The following is a 17619-nucleotide window of genomic DNA, read 5'->3' on the forward strand; positions in this document are numbered from 1 at the left end:
TTATAATGAAACAAGGCGCTCTTGTGAAAAAAATTGTTTCTTGATACCTTCTATATTATCGCGACTGCTTCTTTTTGTATTTAGCAAGCGTGACAGCATTGAAATTACGAGACAATAAAGTGAATTTGACGACTCCATAAATGTTCTGAGATATTACACTCCTATTACCAGATGGTTCTGGCGTAGTCCGTTATTTAGTTGCACGAACATTGCAGTTGGGGAAAGATAATGAAGAGTTTACTCGTAATGAAAACGGAAGTTATTCTAGAATAATAGAAAATTAACTTAGTTCAAAGTAACAGGAAGAGTGTAAGTTAAATGTTGTTTCGAACTTTCAGTTTTCACTTACAACAGGATTAATTGTAAGTATTCCACTTCAAGATTCATGCTATTTGTTGCTTGTAAACAGTCTTACCAAGTCTTGTCGAAACAAGAATAACACATTAACACAGACTCATAGGCTAATTTTAAATAAATTTTCTCACTTCAACTTTGTAAGTTAATCAAATGAATCACGTTTGTTAGAAAATTTTTTTTAAAAAAAATAAAAAAATAAAGATGAAATGAACCTTTTTAGAAGCAAGGTTGGTTGTTCTCAACAAGGAAGATTGTTGGAAAGATAAAACGAAATGTGTTTCCGGTTACAAATTCTGCCAAGCAAAAAACATTTAATTCCCCTGACTTTTCCAGGTTTTGAAAGCTTTTTTAAAATAAATAATAATTTGTTTCCAATGACTTCAGTCCTAGCCTTGTTTTCCTGACTCCTCCAGTTCTGAAGGACTTTGGAGTCAGCGCGAACCCTGTAAATAAATTATCTGAAGGGAACGGCTAAGTGACTTTACTCTGGTAGTGTGTGTCTGCTGGCATAATATTGTTTCTATGGCGTATTTTCGCTTTTAGAATCTTATTCGACAGTAAAAATAAATGCCAGTAGCAACCAAGAAGCTATTAAATGGGGTTGCATACATGTGGGATAGAAAATGCCATTATCAACGGCTCGTAGAATCGAAATTTTTAACCTTGATGTTCTCTGCACACTGTGAAAGTTGTCTGTTGTATGTTCAAGACAATTACAAGTAGAAAAGAAGAAAAGTTGCAGTAAAACAAATTCCGATTGACAGAATTTGGTAAAAAATAATGTACTTAATTTCTTGAGTGTGTTGGACATATAACAATATAATGTAGTCCTACTTCAGGCAATGTTTTGCCACAAAAATCAAGCAACGATTCTGCTGTGAGGTGGATTCTCGTATTTACATAATATTAATTTACCCTAAGCCATTGAGTTGCAGAAAAACCCAGATGTCGGAGAAATAAAACATTTTTTTATCCTTCTGCTCAGTGGTGGCGGAAAGGGATGACAGACCTTGCGGTGCGGGTGTAGAGCTAACTGCACCTTATATGGTTGGTTTTGTATTGCAGTCATTGAGGATCTTTTCTTCCATAATGTAAAGAGTATAGAAAATCCCCTTCTATTCTAATTATGTGAAACATTTGTTACCGAGCCGAGGCGAAAAGGTCGGGACATGGATTGAAAGGAATGAACAGTCCCGACTAAATCGGAACGTCTGATAGCCTTGCATCAATGGTTATAGAAATAAAATAGCCCAATATTGCAGACTGCAGACATCTAGAGCCTGCCTTTGTCCAGAAACAACCTATTCATTTGCGCAAAGACAAAATCGAAATTCATGCAAAATTTGAAAAAAATATCAAAGTATTTTTTGTAGGTTTTTATACGTTCGAATTTAAAATTTTCATGGCTCGAGGGGGGGAGCATGGCACGCCCCCCTGTCCCCCCTTGGGTACGGGCCTGTTTACACGCACTGCCAAATATGTTGTGTTAACCCAAATAAATGTTTTTAGTAAGTGCAATATTTATTTGCTGGGTAAAAAATGAGAATTAATGTATGAAGCAGCTCAAGCGTGTCTTGATTGTGCCATACGGCATCAGTTACCAATGACGTTGATAATCATGATAAAAGACTATTGTTTCATGTGCACTTTAAATGGAACTTAGGCCTTGCACTGACTACAAAGATAAAAAGCTGTTGTTAACAGGTCTTAAAAATCATGCACGAAATACTCACAACCTATTAACGAGTTTACGGTAGGATGCACAAATATTGCTCCGAAAATGGTCTTCGACTATTTTCATTAATTTTTCTTTTGCATCGTACGTGTTTTAATGAATTATATTGTATTATGTTCGTTGGTGCAGAAGTTGTGGGCTGCCTATTTTGTTTGTTTGAATTCTTGAAACTGTCATTGCGCAGCACAATAATCAATAACCATGGTGATCAGGTGATGGACAATTTGCTTGGTAATACTTATGCATTCCACCGTACATTGAACAATTTCAAATCAATAGCCTACAAGACTTGTTTTTTGTAGCAGCATGACGAGTTAACTCAGCGTTAGCCAGTGCCACCTGGTGTTCGAGTTGAAGCATTATTACTTCTACAGTATTTCAGTTGCTTCAAAGTTCCATCTACCATATTTTCTGGAGGTAATAGAAGGGACGAAAAGAAACTTGAAACACCCGCCCGATTCGTAACATCCAAGTAGGTCAGTACAACATTTCGTCCTTTTTGTTTTTAGTTGCTCCAAATTATCACCTTGCTAAAGCTGGAATGTTTCTCGAACGTCGTAAAGTTCACCGTGTGACATCTATAAACTGTGTCGTTTCTGACTAAACTTGGGGCTCAGACACCGCGGCGCTGTGGGTTTACTTCTGGAAATAGGGTTGTCCGCATTTGTCGTTAACAGACCAATGACGGATCGCTTTCCTTTGTTCCGCCCGTTGTTGAAATGCGATTTTCCCTTCTGAGTAGATCCTGGCACCTAATAAGCACCTTCCTGTACTCTACCGGCAGGTAAAAACTTATTAACTAGATTGGATTGGCCCAGACGGCCTCCAAGGAGCCAACAGATGGCGTTGGTGGGCACTTCGAAGTTGCAGTGTGCGGCATCCGCCATTTTTCTCTAAGCCTATGTTTATCTCGAAGTCATTATTTAAACAAATTCTCGTAACGGTGTTCTGTTTCAAATCTGTTTTTGTTGTTCTCGGAGATATTCAACATCATAGTCGCTATAGAAACAGGCAGACGTACTTTTCACCGGATCGATTATTACCCGGACGCGCGGGTATTTCAGGATCCGGATTGGCCGTTCCTAATTAGCCAATCAACTTGTCGTTAACATTGAATTATCATGTGACAATGAAAATGTGTTAAAAACTATTTTAATATTTTGCTCGTTTTGCGTATTTATAAACGTAACAGAGGCTTTGAAAATGTCGTGAGTCCACAGAGGGAAATTTTACCATAGTCTTGAAAGGAAAAGTTGAGTAATACCTCAACTCAACTTCGTAAAATAATGATAACAGCAAGACCTCTGTGTCACCTGTGAAATGACTTTGGGTTCTGTTTATTCTCTACGTTTGGCTAAGGGTGCATTAGCACTGATGCAACTTGCCCCAATCTTCTAACAACGGAGACTTTTCCGCTAAAATAAAAATACAAAAAAACGAACTAATATCATATTTATCCGTAGGAATCATATTTGAAAATTGCACATTTCTACTTTGCAGTTATTTGCTTCCGTTATTATGTTTCTAACTAAATGAATGTTTTCTTATTACTCATCCAATCTGATGTAATGCTCACACTACGAACACAGCAACATTCTCGATGTACATATCCCATAAGTAGGCACTGGCATAAACACACAAAGCAACTGTGACAAAGGGACATCACAACTTTTGATTGTTGTTGCTTTATGGTGGCTCACACCGCCTATCCTTTGCGGTTTCTAGCCATCGGTACTTCTATATTTGATCCTACTTCTCCGTGTCGTCTTCCTCGTTGTTTTGGTTCACATAGCAAGAAAACAATTTCATATCCTAACAAAGGAACTACGTGTTCAGAGAACAAAGTGCAAAACATTAGAAATTATAATAAAGAAATGTAAATGGACTAAAGTAATAATCCGTACAGTAGTTCTGATCTAGAAGAGAGATTTGGGTTGCTTTATTGCTAACCAGGACTAACATTGTCGTCAAAAACATAAAAAGCAACATACTTAACACAAAAAAAATAATTCAGCAATTTACGTTTCCGTTGATTGTTGATAGGGTAACCAACCACCCAAGTCTCTTTGTGACGTCACAAGTATTTTTATAGTTATGGTTAGGGAACACGCAAGGCAAGAAGGTATAAGATTGTATGAGGCTTGGAAAGATGGTGATACTGCTGCTTACTGATTAATTTTGCATTCCACGTTTCGGAATATTCTTCCTTTTCTTCTTTCACTTCCTCTCCTTCTCACTCTGTGAGTGAGAACACTTAATAAAACGATTCCCAACGCTATTATATATTCGTTTAGCATGTTATGCAAACGAAGTGACATTTTTCCTTTTATCTTTCGCGATTTGTGATTGTAAGGATATGAACGGAAAGAAGAAGAAGACGAAGAAAAGTGGTGTCGACTCAGTTGGGGTATTTAGCCAGCGTTGTGCTGTTGTTTCCTTTCTCGTCTGCCGTGCAAGTACGAGTGTTTTAACTGTGTGTATGGGTGCATGTGTGTGTGTCATCTTCATTACAAGCCCCTGCTTCCGTTCTGCGTGTTGAAGGTTCCATTTTGAAGCCATCAATTGTCAGAATGGAGTCGGGACGTGTCAATGATTGTCCTGGCGAGACTAACGTCGGATACGCACGCACGCGGGCGTGATTTGAATTTAATTGTGAAATGCATGCGCGAAGGGAGTGGGAGGCACACACTCCTTTTTTTTGGGTTCTATTTTGATGTAAAACAATTCTTGCGTAAAGATTGCAATACTGATAGTAAACTAATGAGATGGGGACACGTTGTTGCATTGCTCATGCATAAAAAGTCGATTGAACAGTGGCGTTCGGTCTTCGAAATGATTGTTTAAACATCGGCTGTCTATTGCAAGTCTTGCACAGAGTAATTTGTCGATTCATTTAAGCGTTGACAAATGGTTCCGTTAAAGGGGGAAATTGCCGTACATGATATGTGAAGACCTGAAGGCGGCTCCCAGGCGTTTGATGAATGACTTTCCATTTGTAACTTGTGTTTCCTTTATAGCGCAGTGGTTAACATTGGCGCCTTGTAATCAGCGGTTTCTAAATTGGATTTTCGTTGGGAGCACAGACAGTTGCTCAGACCTCGCTTCAAAAATGTTTTTGCACACACAAAGTGCACTTTTTTTTGCCACACACTGAATGGTTAGCACAGCGCACTACGACTGTAGAGGTCTCTGGTTCGAATACCGGCCTGGGCATTCTTTGTGAGTGTCTTCCCATCGATTTCATCACCCATCCTCATCTTCGCAATTAGCGAAAAGTGGCAGAAAAGGCGAAATAAACCAACCAACTTGTTTCAAGGTCCTGACATTCGTTAGAGTTCCCTGGAAAGTTACTGAAAAGGTTATGTTCAAGCACTCGCTGAAAGAGACACACATTTCAAATCGGCTAGGTGATTTTTTACCCATACGCACGTTCTTAACGGGTGAAGGGTTAAAAAGAAGTCGCTTTTCCTTTCTCGAGACAGTCTGGCAGAAGAAGTAATGCTTCCTGTGGTCTTTCCCTTCAAGACGATCCGGGACGGTTTTGCCAGCGTCAGCATCGGGGGTCTCGGGAAGTTTCCACGCTAGGAATTGGGTGTTGGAGAAGTCTCTTCGGGCTCGCTCAGAAGCAAGAATTCGGATTTAAGGTAGCAGTCAGGCGTCTCTGGAGAACGCCTCCTGATGCCTCTCCAGCGACCGTTTCCGTCCCTATTCCAGCACCTTCCCCCCTCCACTTCCAGCACACGGAACGCGGAGACTACAGGATATTTCCCGGTCTTTTGCACAAGTATTGCAATACTTGGCCCTTCTGGCTGTGAACGCCAGTCTTCACTTTTCCCGGCATTCCCTGCGGCTATCATAAGCGCGGGAAGAGCTCGAATGGCATGCTAGGGAACATACAGAACAGTATAGAAGATTATAGTTTCGCGTAACATCCGTTTCGGAACTTGAGGATAAATGCAAGACTTCTACCAGCGTCTATTTTTGCCCTGTGGAAAGGATTGTCCGTGATGAATGTCTAAAGGGAAAGAAGGACAAGACTGGCTAAATAGCCACTTTCTTCTTCTTTACGTTCATATTCTTACAATCACAATCGTATTGCGTTTCGGGAATTACCGGAGCCCACACTGGCTAAACACCCCAACTGAGTCGAAGCCACTTTTCTTCTTCTTCTTTACGTTCATATTCTTACAATCACAATCGTATTGCGTTTCGGGAATTACCAGAGCTCATACTTTTATAGAGCATAAACTTATATGATAATTATAATGAATAACTCCATGATAATTATAATGTAAAACTCCATGTATTTATACTTAGTTATTATACAACTCCTTACCTTATAGTTTAAATTTCAAAAACCACATTTATTGTTCGTTCTCACTAACATTCTTTGGTGAAACTAAATACATTTGACAATCGAATGAATACAAGGAAGTATGGATTGAAATCTTTTTACTTCTCAATCATCTACTCTTTTTTGAAAAACATCTCGTTGCTTGAAAAGATTCTCTCGGGATATCGACAAGGTGAGTTGTGGAAATGATTCCAAGCTTCCGAGAGCTAACGTCACTCTCATCTTCAGGGTAGAAGTGCAGTGCTGAGCGTCAACCCGGTTTATGTAAGTTTGGACGTGTACCTCTACACTTCTACCGTGATAAGTTTGACGTTAGGTCTCGATAGCTTGGAATCCTTTACACAACTCACCTAAGTAGTCCATATCCCGAGAGAATCTTTTCATCATTCGTTAATGTTTCAAGACTTAACATACTCATCTCGTTGTTTATTTTGCAGTAACCAGAAGCGTGCAATGTTGAACAAACTGTGACGAAATGGTTGCCTAGCCGCCAGGGGTCCGTGGTTGATGTCATTGATACGTATTTTCTACTTGTCCTTAATTATCTCCCTTCTACAAAATACTTTGTCGACTGGCAACTCCGATTCATTCGTCCACAAGAACGCGTGGTTTTCGGGCATAGCGGGACCGGACACAACGTACCGTGCGAGGTTGACTTTTGCTTTCTTATGTTGTGTGAAATTTGCAGCGAGTGTTTCGTTCATATTATTTACATTACAGGATCTCTATTGTTTGTCGGTGCCGTGAAGTGATAAAATAGGGGGACCGGGAGTTATTGATGACATACTGGAGAAGGGATTTTCGGAATTTACGAAAAAAGTGTAAACAATCCGAAATGGAAGGTCTGTTCCTGAATTGTTGGGTTCTACGTACCTACATCAGAATATATTTGCGAATATAAAATGTCATACATATATTTTACCTCGTTACATTTGGATATTGATACAAGGATGAGAAATTTCCCATTATAAAATTGTAGAAAAAAGTTATTTTCTGAATAACATGATGGCCGGGGGGGGGGGGGTTCTGGCCCCCATAATTCATTTCGGTTGGCCCATGTTGCGTACCCTAGTTTAAATGTCACCGCACGCCACTGATCAACTGATGCATTGAAGTGCATCTCGACTGAAATAAATCCTCACTTGAATCAAATGATGCACTTTTGTGTTTCTTTCACGACATAGAAAAATGCATCAAATATGAATCTGATTCTTTGAAGAAGCCATAAAACACACTTTAGTGTATCGGTCGATGCATTCTGGTGCATCAATCGATATGATGCATTTTGTTTTCTCTGTGTATAATGCTGCAGAAACTCCAGGGATATGTGGCATCTAATTAGCTGTCATTCCGGAATTTAATGCAGTGTTCTTTCAAGTTAACGCTAGATGGCAGGGTTTAAATTGACAATGTAGATTTCAGAGATCCGTCCCAAAAAATAAAAACTCCCTTTAAATTTGGTTAATTTTTTTAGCTCATATTTTAAGTTAATATTTTGAAAGACAGAAGTGCGTAACATAATGTCAACAATTTGATTACAAATTTTGTTACTAAATAATCACAAGTCTGATTTTTCCATATTTATTACTTAAACGACGTTCACTTCTGGTGCATACAGCCAATTAAAGATCGTTGTATACCTCTGGTTCAGTACGGTATAGTATTTACATAAAACAGTCCAACTGTAGCTATGAATTATTTTTCGGTGAGCTGCGGCACCTGACTGAAATAAGCCCTTCCCAAGTGTAACTTCTTAATCCCCCACTGGTTACAACATAATTCTTAAGAGAACAAATCATTAAAATCATGATTTAAGCAAGTTCCATGTACTTAAAAAAAATCTTAGACGTAAACTGAAATTTACAAGGATTTCTGAAGTATACCATCAACATTATTTCTTTTCAATATGGACCTATAATGAGATTTTCTTCCCTCCGCCAGATGGTTCTGTAAGTCAAAAATGGCATGCTGGATAATGTAGCTGTCGCATCCTACTGTTTGTTATCGTTGGTTATATTCTAACTCGTCGTTGGCCGTGTGGATTTGCAGAAGTTTTAATATTTTTATCTTCTTGTCTTTGAAAGATTTCGGGAAGTTCACAGAATAACAACCTTTCCACATCGAGTTAATCTTTTTTGCTGAACCATGGAATTAATTTCGCACCCGAATTTGGTGCGAGATGGGGAAATTCGGAACTTTCTTTTTTTTCTTTTCTTCTTTCGCAAAGAAGGAAAAACGACTGTGGCGTCGTAATAAAAAAAAGGAGAAAAGAATTATCTGTAGGAACCAGAACTTTTCCCCCCTCTCTTCTTCCTTTTCTTTTTGTGCAGGTTCAGAGCGGCACAAGTCTTGAAATTGCTTCCAGCAGAGTTCTGTCTGACGAAGTGGAATTGATGGTTACAAGAAAAGGGGAGAAAGAAAATAGAAGGCAAGTCGAAGTGGGAGGAGGGGGTAGGTGAGTAGGCTTAGCTCCGGGAAAAAGAAGAAAACCACGGTACCACGTGACTTCAAATAAACGTCTCCGTCGTTGTTTATTGGTTACTAGTTCTGGGCAATAAGAGTTCTCTCTCTCTCTCTCTCTCTTTCTACCAGCCCTCCCTCTCCCTGTCTCCTTCATTTCACAACATTCTTTCTTTCTTTTGTTTCTTTGGTTCTCCCTTTCTTACAATAAATCGTTTTGTAATCGGAATTTCTCATAGCAACGAAACTTCAAGCTGCGTTCTAGCAGAGGATGGGCGTGTTGAGGATTTATATCTCGCAAGGCCCTCGCTGCTTGTAATCGACCAGCTTCGTAGGGGGAAGCACTGCCTGTACTCCCTCCCCACTTCCCCTTGCAACAAATACGCCACTACCAGCCTGCGTCGTCTTGATATTAGAATTATGTGACTGTAGGACGAGATTAAAACACATAATTTTCTTTTTTTTTCCCCCTTTGGAAAAGCGAAACGTGGTACAATACTTTGTGGTCAAACTTCTCTGGAACGTTTCGCGTCCCTACAAACATCGAGGTCCACTGCGGCAGCAAAATACGACAAAGCAACTTTTGAACTTATGTTTCGGAATGGTTATCTTGTCGATATGCACGTGCTGCTTCTGTGTTAGATACGCGATATGGCTTCCAAAAGTCCCTGCGTAAACCTTTTACCACAGATAAATGTATTACAAGCAAGTAATGAACTCTGGTAGGAAACTATCTTCGTTATGAATTACTGTCCGCAAGAAGTTGTGCCATTCACCGCTGAGAGGCGCTTGTGGCACCTTTTTACTTTCGCCTCTAGACCAAAACGTTTTACAAGAGATCGAGAGATATGTTTATCTGTGCTTTTACTTTGTGACTGCATCTTCACCAATTTCATCGAATCGCTATTCATCCTGAACGTCGCGATTAGTCAGAAACGGAAGAAAGGCGACGTAATGAATAAATTCAAAAAGGTATTTTTGTGTTTTCCGACCACAACTTTTAGGGGAAGTATCTTCCTTTCTACTATACAGAAGTGTGTCGTAATATAATCATAAATTTATGTAGTTTTAATTCCAAGGCTGATTTTATTCAACCAGATCTATAGAGGTGGGGGGGGGGGGGGTTAGCCTTCAATACCCACGGAAATAAACTGAAAATGCTGAAGATATGGAGTGAGGTGCGTGAGAAAATATATCATTGTTACAGAAATGAGGGATACAAATTCAGTGGCGGCGATAGGGTTCCAAAAGCGGGGGGACAAGGTGCCAAAACGGCGCGGCGGGGGGAAGACAGTATATTTCCCTTTGTAGATAAGGTTTAGCATAGTGAGGGGGCAAAAGTGGCGAAAAGTGGGAGGCAACTGCCCCTCCCCGTAATCGCCGCCACCGTGTACAGTTACCGGCAATGAAAATGGTACACCTAGATCCTGAAATGTGCTATTGACGTGTTCTCATCGACGTAGAGTTAGGCACAACGCACTGCAGGGAAGCCGATATTTCAGGATCTAGGTGTGTCCCATTTTTATTGGCCCGAGTCGAATTGCCTTTTTTGAATTGGCCAAAAAATATGTGGTGGAGCTTTTTTTTTTTTTGGAATCAACAAATCGTTTTGGCGAAATTGTTTGGTAACTCGAAGTAAACTTTTCAGGGTTTGAGATTTTAAAAAATGAGAGAGAGAGAGAGAGAGAGAGAGAGAGAGAGAGCATTCCCGTCAGGTATTCCACCAGGTCGGATAATTTGTGTAAGCACCGCCCCCCCCCCCCCCCCCGGTAGGATTTTTCATATCGAGAATTCGAGCATTTGCTTATAGGAACCTTCTTTACTGCCCAGAATGGCGGTAATCTATTCCGTCCATAAATAGAAGTAAAAAAAAAATCATTTGCCCACATTATTCCAGATATTTTCGCCCCTGTTTAACCATGACAAAAATTGGTAAACGATCGCATACAATGGACGAAACTCCCAATTACAAATATTATTTAATTTAGTATTCTATTGCTATTTTTCAGGCTTGTTCAGGGTGCATTCGTAATAAAAAGTCAAAGTGTACGAAAATACGGTAAAATGGTGGCCTGCCTGCCTGCTAAAAGAAGAAGAAGAGAAAAAGTATAGCCTTTTTTTACTGCCGCTACCGCTAGGTGTCGTAGTTGTGAATTTTTGAACAAAATGTAACTAGCGAGGAAAACTTCAGAAATATTTTCTTCCATATTTAGATATTTTAAGTGTTTTAATCGACCTAATAGAAGAAATTGCAATAACAGTATTAGTGTTGCCCACGGGACGAGACGGGACAGGCTTTTCAAAATTCGAGACGAGATTGACCATGTGTCATAAGACAAACGAATATTTTCGAGACGGGACAGCATTTCCACGAGGCTCCACGAGACGAGACAGGCCAAAGTCTCGTCTCGTGGGCAACACTAAACAGTATCAACAAAGTGTATTGTATGAGCTATGCTTATCAGAAGCCACCGTCCGTTTTAATTTGTAAGAAGTACATTTTTTTAATTTGCATTGATTTCATTTGTTTATTTTACTTCGCATTTCTGCCACTTTTGGCTAATCGCGAAGATGAGGATGAGTGATGATAATGATGAAGGGACGCTCACAAATAACACCAAGGCCGGGATTCGAACCCGGGACTTTAATAACTTGCAAAAGATCTAATAACTTGCAAAAGATCAGAATGTCCATGTTTTCAGAAAGATTCCAGACGTGCAATTGTTAGTGTCCCACCCTCTATAGGTGGTTGTGAATTTAGAAATGTAAAGGAAGAAAATACTCCAGAGACTTTTTTTACCCTATTCAATTCGAACATTGTGTGTTGAATACTTCCCATCATTTATAGTGCGTTTATTCGTACTACGGGGGGGAAAAAAATACAAAATCATGTTTTTCTGCGTAGGGGTTACGATACGTAATGTTTCCCCTTTTCCATGATACTTTTCCGAGTCGGCAGTGTTTTGTTTCAAGAAATTGCTCATCTCCACCTTCGCCATTGCTGCATTAGGGAATGTGCCTGCTGCATGGAGCGAGTGGGGAAAGAAAGATCAATACAGCGATACGAGTGGTGGTGCATGAGCCGAAGCGGTGGCTGATGACAATGGAAAGTCTCTTCCAGAGTTCCAGAGGGCGCCAGGAGGTGGGGACTCGCAGTGGCTGCCTTTCGCGCCAGCTCTCTCTCTCTCTCCGGGTGCAAAAATTCGTCCCCCTTGCTTTCATCTCGACCGCTTATATTGCATGAAATTTGTACGCGAATGTAGTGCGGGTGGTAAGAGATACTTATGCACCTTTAAAAGCAGGCACCTTGGTAAGCAAATGGCCGCTGTGATTCCGTCTATTCAGCGGGTTTTCAACTCGTTATCGTCCCGTGTTCCTCCGCGGGGAGCGCTGTACAGATAAAGATCACGAGCTGACTGAGCCTGTCCATAGTTGAATCGTGCTCTTGTTATAATTTCCATCTGCGTTGCTCATCTGGCAACACTGAAAATCCAGGATAGCCTATTCTGTGTTTGCGTAAACCTCCTTGTTAAGTTTTCAATTATATACTAAAGCACCTACTTTTGAACAGCCTATATAACATTAAGAATCTAATACTTGCCTGAGCAACTTAGATAAGTGTCATTCAGATCATTCTAAACAACATATTTCGTAAGCTTCACTTGTAAAGATGGACAAGAATTTCGAAACATGTCAGGAATACATCGATGAGAAACTCGTCATAATTATGTAAACTTTTTTTAAAAAGAGCACAACATTCTTTCTTTATTGGTTTTACACTTTTGTTGTCTTACGAACAGAATTTAAACTTCAATTAATTTACTTTTGTGTGAATGGCCATTTAATTTTTTATGACGATGTTAATCTCTGGATTAAAATTAAAAAATTCCTATATATACATTTCTATCTTTACCATTTTCATAAATATAATTGGATATGTGTATGGCTTGTTAATAGCACGTTCCCGATTGGTATTTCTTCAAATGAAATTACATGAATTGTATAGTTAGTAAAGTAACTATTTGCTATAGTTAGTGTAAATAGAGAGGAATCCATCCTTAAAGCTTCGATCTTACAATTTTAAAAATAGTGAATATTTTCCATTAAATTTATTTTTGATGTATACATTCCATTGTTCTTGCTGAAGTTTATTTCATCATTTGAAAACAAATAGTTGCAAACAATTTAGATTTGTACCTATAAAGTTACTGTCTTGAGGAATTAAAAGCAACATTTACAAACTGCTAGATATCGACACAAGCAATAATTGAAAAGTAATCTTATCACAGCGTTTACTGCATCAAAATTATTGTTGTTAGTTCGTTGCGTTCTAAGATTTTTTTTAAAAAAATAATTCGACATAGGCGTAACTAGCGACCAGGCTGGACCGACTCGGAAATTCTGAATGGTGATTGGATTTTCTCAGTTCACATATGATTCTTACATTATAATCGATCAACTTGGATCCCCCCCACAGAAAACAAACGCCTGGTTATGCTTATGGTAAAGTAATATTTCTTTTCATTGAATATTAAGCTTTATGTAAGAAGCTATGCGATTAAATTGTTAATGCTGTTATAGACAATTAACGTGGAATTTCTACCTGCCCATCAAAACAAAGACCCTTACTCCAATATTGTTTACATAACAGCTTTTCTTCACTGTCTTATTTTATAACCAGTCGCAGTTCGCCACCATCTTTTTTTTCTGAGAAAAAATAAAAGACTAAAGAATAAGTACAGAAGAGACACCTAACGGTAAAAACTGAAACCGCTGAGAACAATCATTCAGAGTAATTACAAGAGGATATTAAAAAGTCCCCCAACAATGCTTGAAGGGGACATAACTTAGAATTTAACAGGAGCAAATTGACGAGTTTTCTTCCTGTCTATCGTAAATTATTATGTAATAAAAGCGTACTTCCCCGGACGTTAAAGTGGGTGTTTATTGGCATTTTATAACACTTGTGAAAACCTCCCGCCGGGTTTGCCATCGGAGTGAAACTGAGATGCTGGTTTGGAAAGTAAGGGTTCTTTCGCAGAGGGCGCACGAGTCTGTCTTGTTTTGAACATTTTATGCGTTTGAGATAGTAGCTCATAATTGCCGACTTAAAGCACTAACTTCGTAATCGTTTCAGTGTACACGGGTGGCTAAAGTCTATACAGTAAGGGCAGGGGCCAGTTAAATCTCAGTTGGTTGATTCGAATGGCGAATCAAACGTAAAAGAAGAAAGCTTGTGAATACACTGTACAAGACAAGTGTAATGTCAATGTGAATAACTCGGTGAGTTTTCTGCAGGTCCAAGATGTTCGAGAAGCACGATTTGATAACATTGCTTGAAGGCTTTTGTTTTTCAGCAGAATTGTTACAATTGATGTTTGTGCAATGTGAGTTAACTTTAACCTTGGAAAGAGCCAATTTAAGTAAAATGGTCATGGACAATTAGCCGCGCAATACTTATGCAAGCCACTGTACCATATGTGTCTTGTGTGAGAGTGTGTGCTACTATTCCAATCCCGAGTAAGACGAAGATTTTTATTCATATTCGTCTATCCAACATCTTTGCCGCAATTAACCTTAACTTACATACGTAGCTATGCGTAAAAATTGTGGAACTTAGCCGAATAAGTTTAAAATGCGATTATTCATCCTCTATCTACATGGTCATGGCGAATTCCTAAACTTAAATTAAAAATGTACATGAATATTACCAGACTGTTCGGTTGTAAAACATGGTAAGTGACATTTTGGTAATTTTTGAGTTGCAAAGTAAAATGTGCCATCCTTCAATTCTCGAGTGAAATTGCCATGTCATACAATTTGCATTGGAGTCAGTGTAGCCTTCTGAAATTGGTAAACACAACACGAAAACAATGTAATTACAGTGTAGCTTTTAATAACTTTTTCCTTAATGAACTTGGAAATGACCAAAATGTCACCATGTTTTACACCCGAGGCCTTCATATATGACTTGGAACTCAACTGTTTGTATGCAAGTAAAGCATATCGCCCTTTTCATAAATAGTTTGTTTTGAATTAATTCCTAATTTGTCCTTGAACGTTAGGGTTTACCAAAGTAAGTTTCGATAAATGACGTCACTTTTTACCACGGTATCTTGTGTATCTTCTAGAGGCACCTCTATTTTTCTCTCCCTCAACCGAGTGTGAATCTGCCCACAGCTGATTGGTGGAACACACCAGGTGCGAAGATTGGACGAAGTTTGATGCGTTGACTTCCCGGCACAGTTTACTCGCACCTGCAGCTTGTCCACTGTTGCCAAATACTGCTTCTTCCTTTCTCTTCAGTGTTCTGTTTAGATGGATGGAGTTGACCGTCAGTAACTGAATATGCACTGCATTGCAAGCTTTAAATACTTCTTATGAGCGTAAGAAATGATTTGTTTGGCTTTTTCCGTCCATGGTCATATAATTTTCTGCAGACATCATAGCGAAACAATATGGCAAAAAATGTAGTCTAATTGCGGAGAAAATCGGAACTATAGACCACACAGTGATGACATTTTATTTTCAATAACATAGGCATTCATGTGAAATCTTACTTGTTATCTCAGAAAATCACCGGAACACTAATATTCCTAACCCCACCAACAATGTTAGCAAATGGGAAATTTCTGAAGCTGACCATCTTAAAATGTTTAAAAAAAATATATAAAAAGTTAATTGTTAAACACTTCACTTTACTTCGTTGACTGTCGTTTCAGAAATGAAAGCCTCCATGGAGCTGATTTCTGCTGCGAAAAAGACTGAAAGTAAGTAAGTAAGTTGAAGCCATTACCATAATTACAACAAGAACACATTTTGGGGATTTTTTTTACTGGTTATAATATATTTATTGGAAAGATCTCTCTCTCTCTCTTCTGAAAGTTTTGACAAGATTTGTTGATTTCAAGCTACTAATTTCAATCGGGGCTGTTCACTTATTAAACGATCAAAACATATACTTTCCTTTTTAAAGATTTCTTTGTAGCAGTCTTTAATCAAACAATCGGTCACATGTCTTTTCTTTACTTTAAAGGTTTTCTCTTCTTCTAGATTTAACCACTGTTTAAAACTAATGAAACATGTTTACAACATGGAAGAAATAGCGGCAGATTCGTGCCAACCCTGATTTGACGTCACATTCTAGTAAAATGTAGGCTTAGTCGTGTACACGAGAGAGGTGGGTGCCTAGGTACGAGTACCTCCTAACGTGTCCCCCCAAAACACAAAATATAGAAACTACCATTAAAATAATGAAGATAATATCCGTGTTAAAAAAGGAGGAAATGTCGTTTCTTTTGATGTGTTCTCCCCCCCCCTTCCCTCTCTCTCGTTGCAAAGATGATGTTTTTTAAGTTTATAAATTGCACAGATCTCCTCTACAAATCAGCCCACACTCATCCCTCTCCCGAGCACAGCCTCGATTGGTAACACAACCTTCTTCAACTCACTCACACATTTTATTTGTTGATTCACATTTATTATTTTTTTTTATTATTTATACATTATTATTATAAGATTACAGTAGCAGTGGAGACCGTATCCACAAGAAAAATGTTGATTTTCAATTGTTTACTTTCATACTTAATGAATAGAGATAACGTCACGGTGATGGGAAAACCTGTCCTAAAGTGATAGCGAATAATCAGTGACGATAAACACTGTTAATTAAAATTTCATCCTCATGAACCTAATAGTTACCGTAATGTTCCGTAGTGTTCACGGAGCCGTCATGTGGTTATATCCCGCTTTCATTTGTGCCAGTTTAATAGAATCATGTTTATTATTGCCACCAGAGGTCAATAAAATCGGTTACACAATAACGTAAGCCTCTATGCGACCTCGCAGTCCTTCAGGCATTTTGGATTCTGACACAGGGAAAGGAAGTGGTATTTCCTACACGTTGTTAAGGTATCGAGCAACCACGATATGGAGAAGTCGAAGCACATTCTATACTGATTTAAGTTTCGAACTTGCATTCGCTATTCACATTATTATATTTAGGCCGCCTCCCTGATGGCGCATTAATTACATATAGTGCTTGCTGCAAAAGTTGCAAGTGAACGATGCGTCAGTATATGTTGTATATCATTTGTATTTACGTTTAAGATATTATAATGTATTGTTAATGTAGAAAATAAAAAAAATTGTAGCGTTATTGCCTTGTAATCAAGCGGCCCCGGGTTCGATTCCCGCTGGAGGCATATAGTGGTTCGGATCCTACTTTAAACTGTTGGTCCAGTCCAAATTAGCCTTTCTGTGTATAAAGTGGAATTTGAACAAAAAAATCAATCAATTCAATATTTAGTTCCTGGACTTTCCATTCCATAGGACGTGAAGAAGTGATTTAATTGTGAATCATTGTTCTTTTTGTTATCTTTTACTGTTAGTTCGATTGAACGAATATTCATCAAACTAATTAAAAACGTATATTTATGTATATATGAAAAAATGAACATACAGTTACGACAATTAGGCTAACATAGTCTATGAAACTCCCCATGAATGTAGTTCTTTGTATTTCACATTAAAGTTGGCTGATTTAAGCTCCAATAACTTGTGCATGTTAATCGTGTAAACTTGAGAACGATGAATAATTAAAGGTAAGGTGCCGTTCCTCAAATAGTGTACATCTAGCAACATGGAATTGCAAACGCTGAACAAAACATTCTCCGGCTGCAGCAGCGCCATCACAAAGGCCCACGGAATCTTG

The 17619-nt window shown here is 38.7% G+C and overlaps 1 protein-coding gene across 3 annotated transcripts in view; it reads left to right on the top strand.

The window, feature by feature from the left end:
• The window catches only part of abd-A (abdominal A), a 156485-nt gene that overhangs the window by 86169 nt on the left and 52697 nt on the right, over positions 1-17619 (top strand). The window contains exon 3 of one of the 3 annotated variants that reach the window (XM_083111092.1): positions 15629-15676. The exons of the other annotated variants lie outside the window; for them this stretch is intronic. Within the exon in view, the coding sequence (XP_082967218.1) occupies positions 15629-15676 (48 nt within the window). The remainder of the gene's footprint in view (positions 1-15628; positions 15677-17619) is intronic. 3 annotated transcript variants of the gene reach the window in all.

This window comes from Lepisma saccharinum, chromosome 24 (assembly GCF_977018435.1).
Source record: "Lepisma saccharinum chromosome 24, izLepSacc3.1, whole genome shotgun sequence".
Taxonomy (NCBI): Eukaryota; Metazoa; Arthropoda; class Insecta; order Zygentoma; family Lepismatidae; genus Lepisma; species Lepisma saccharinum.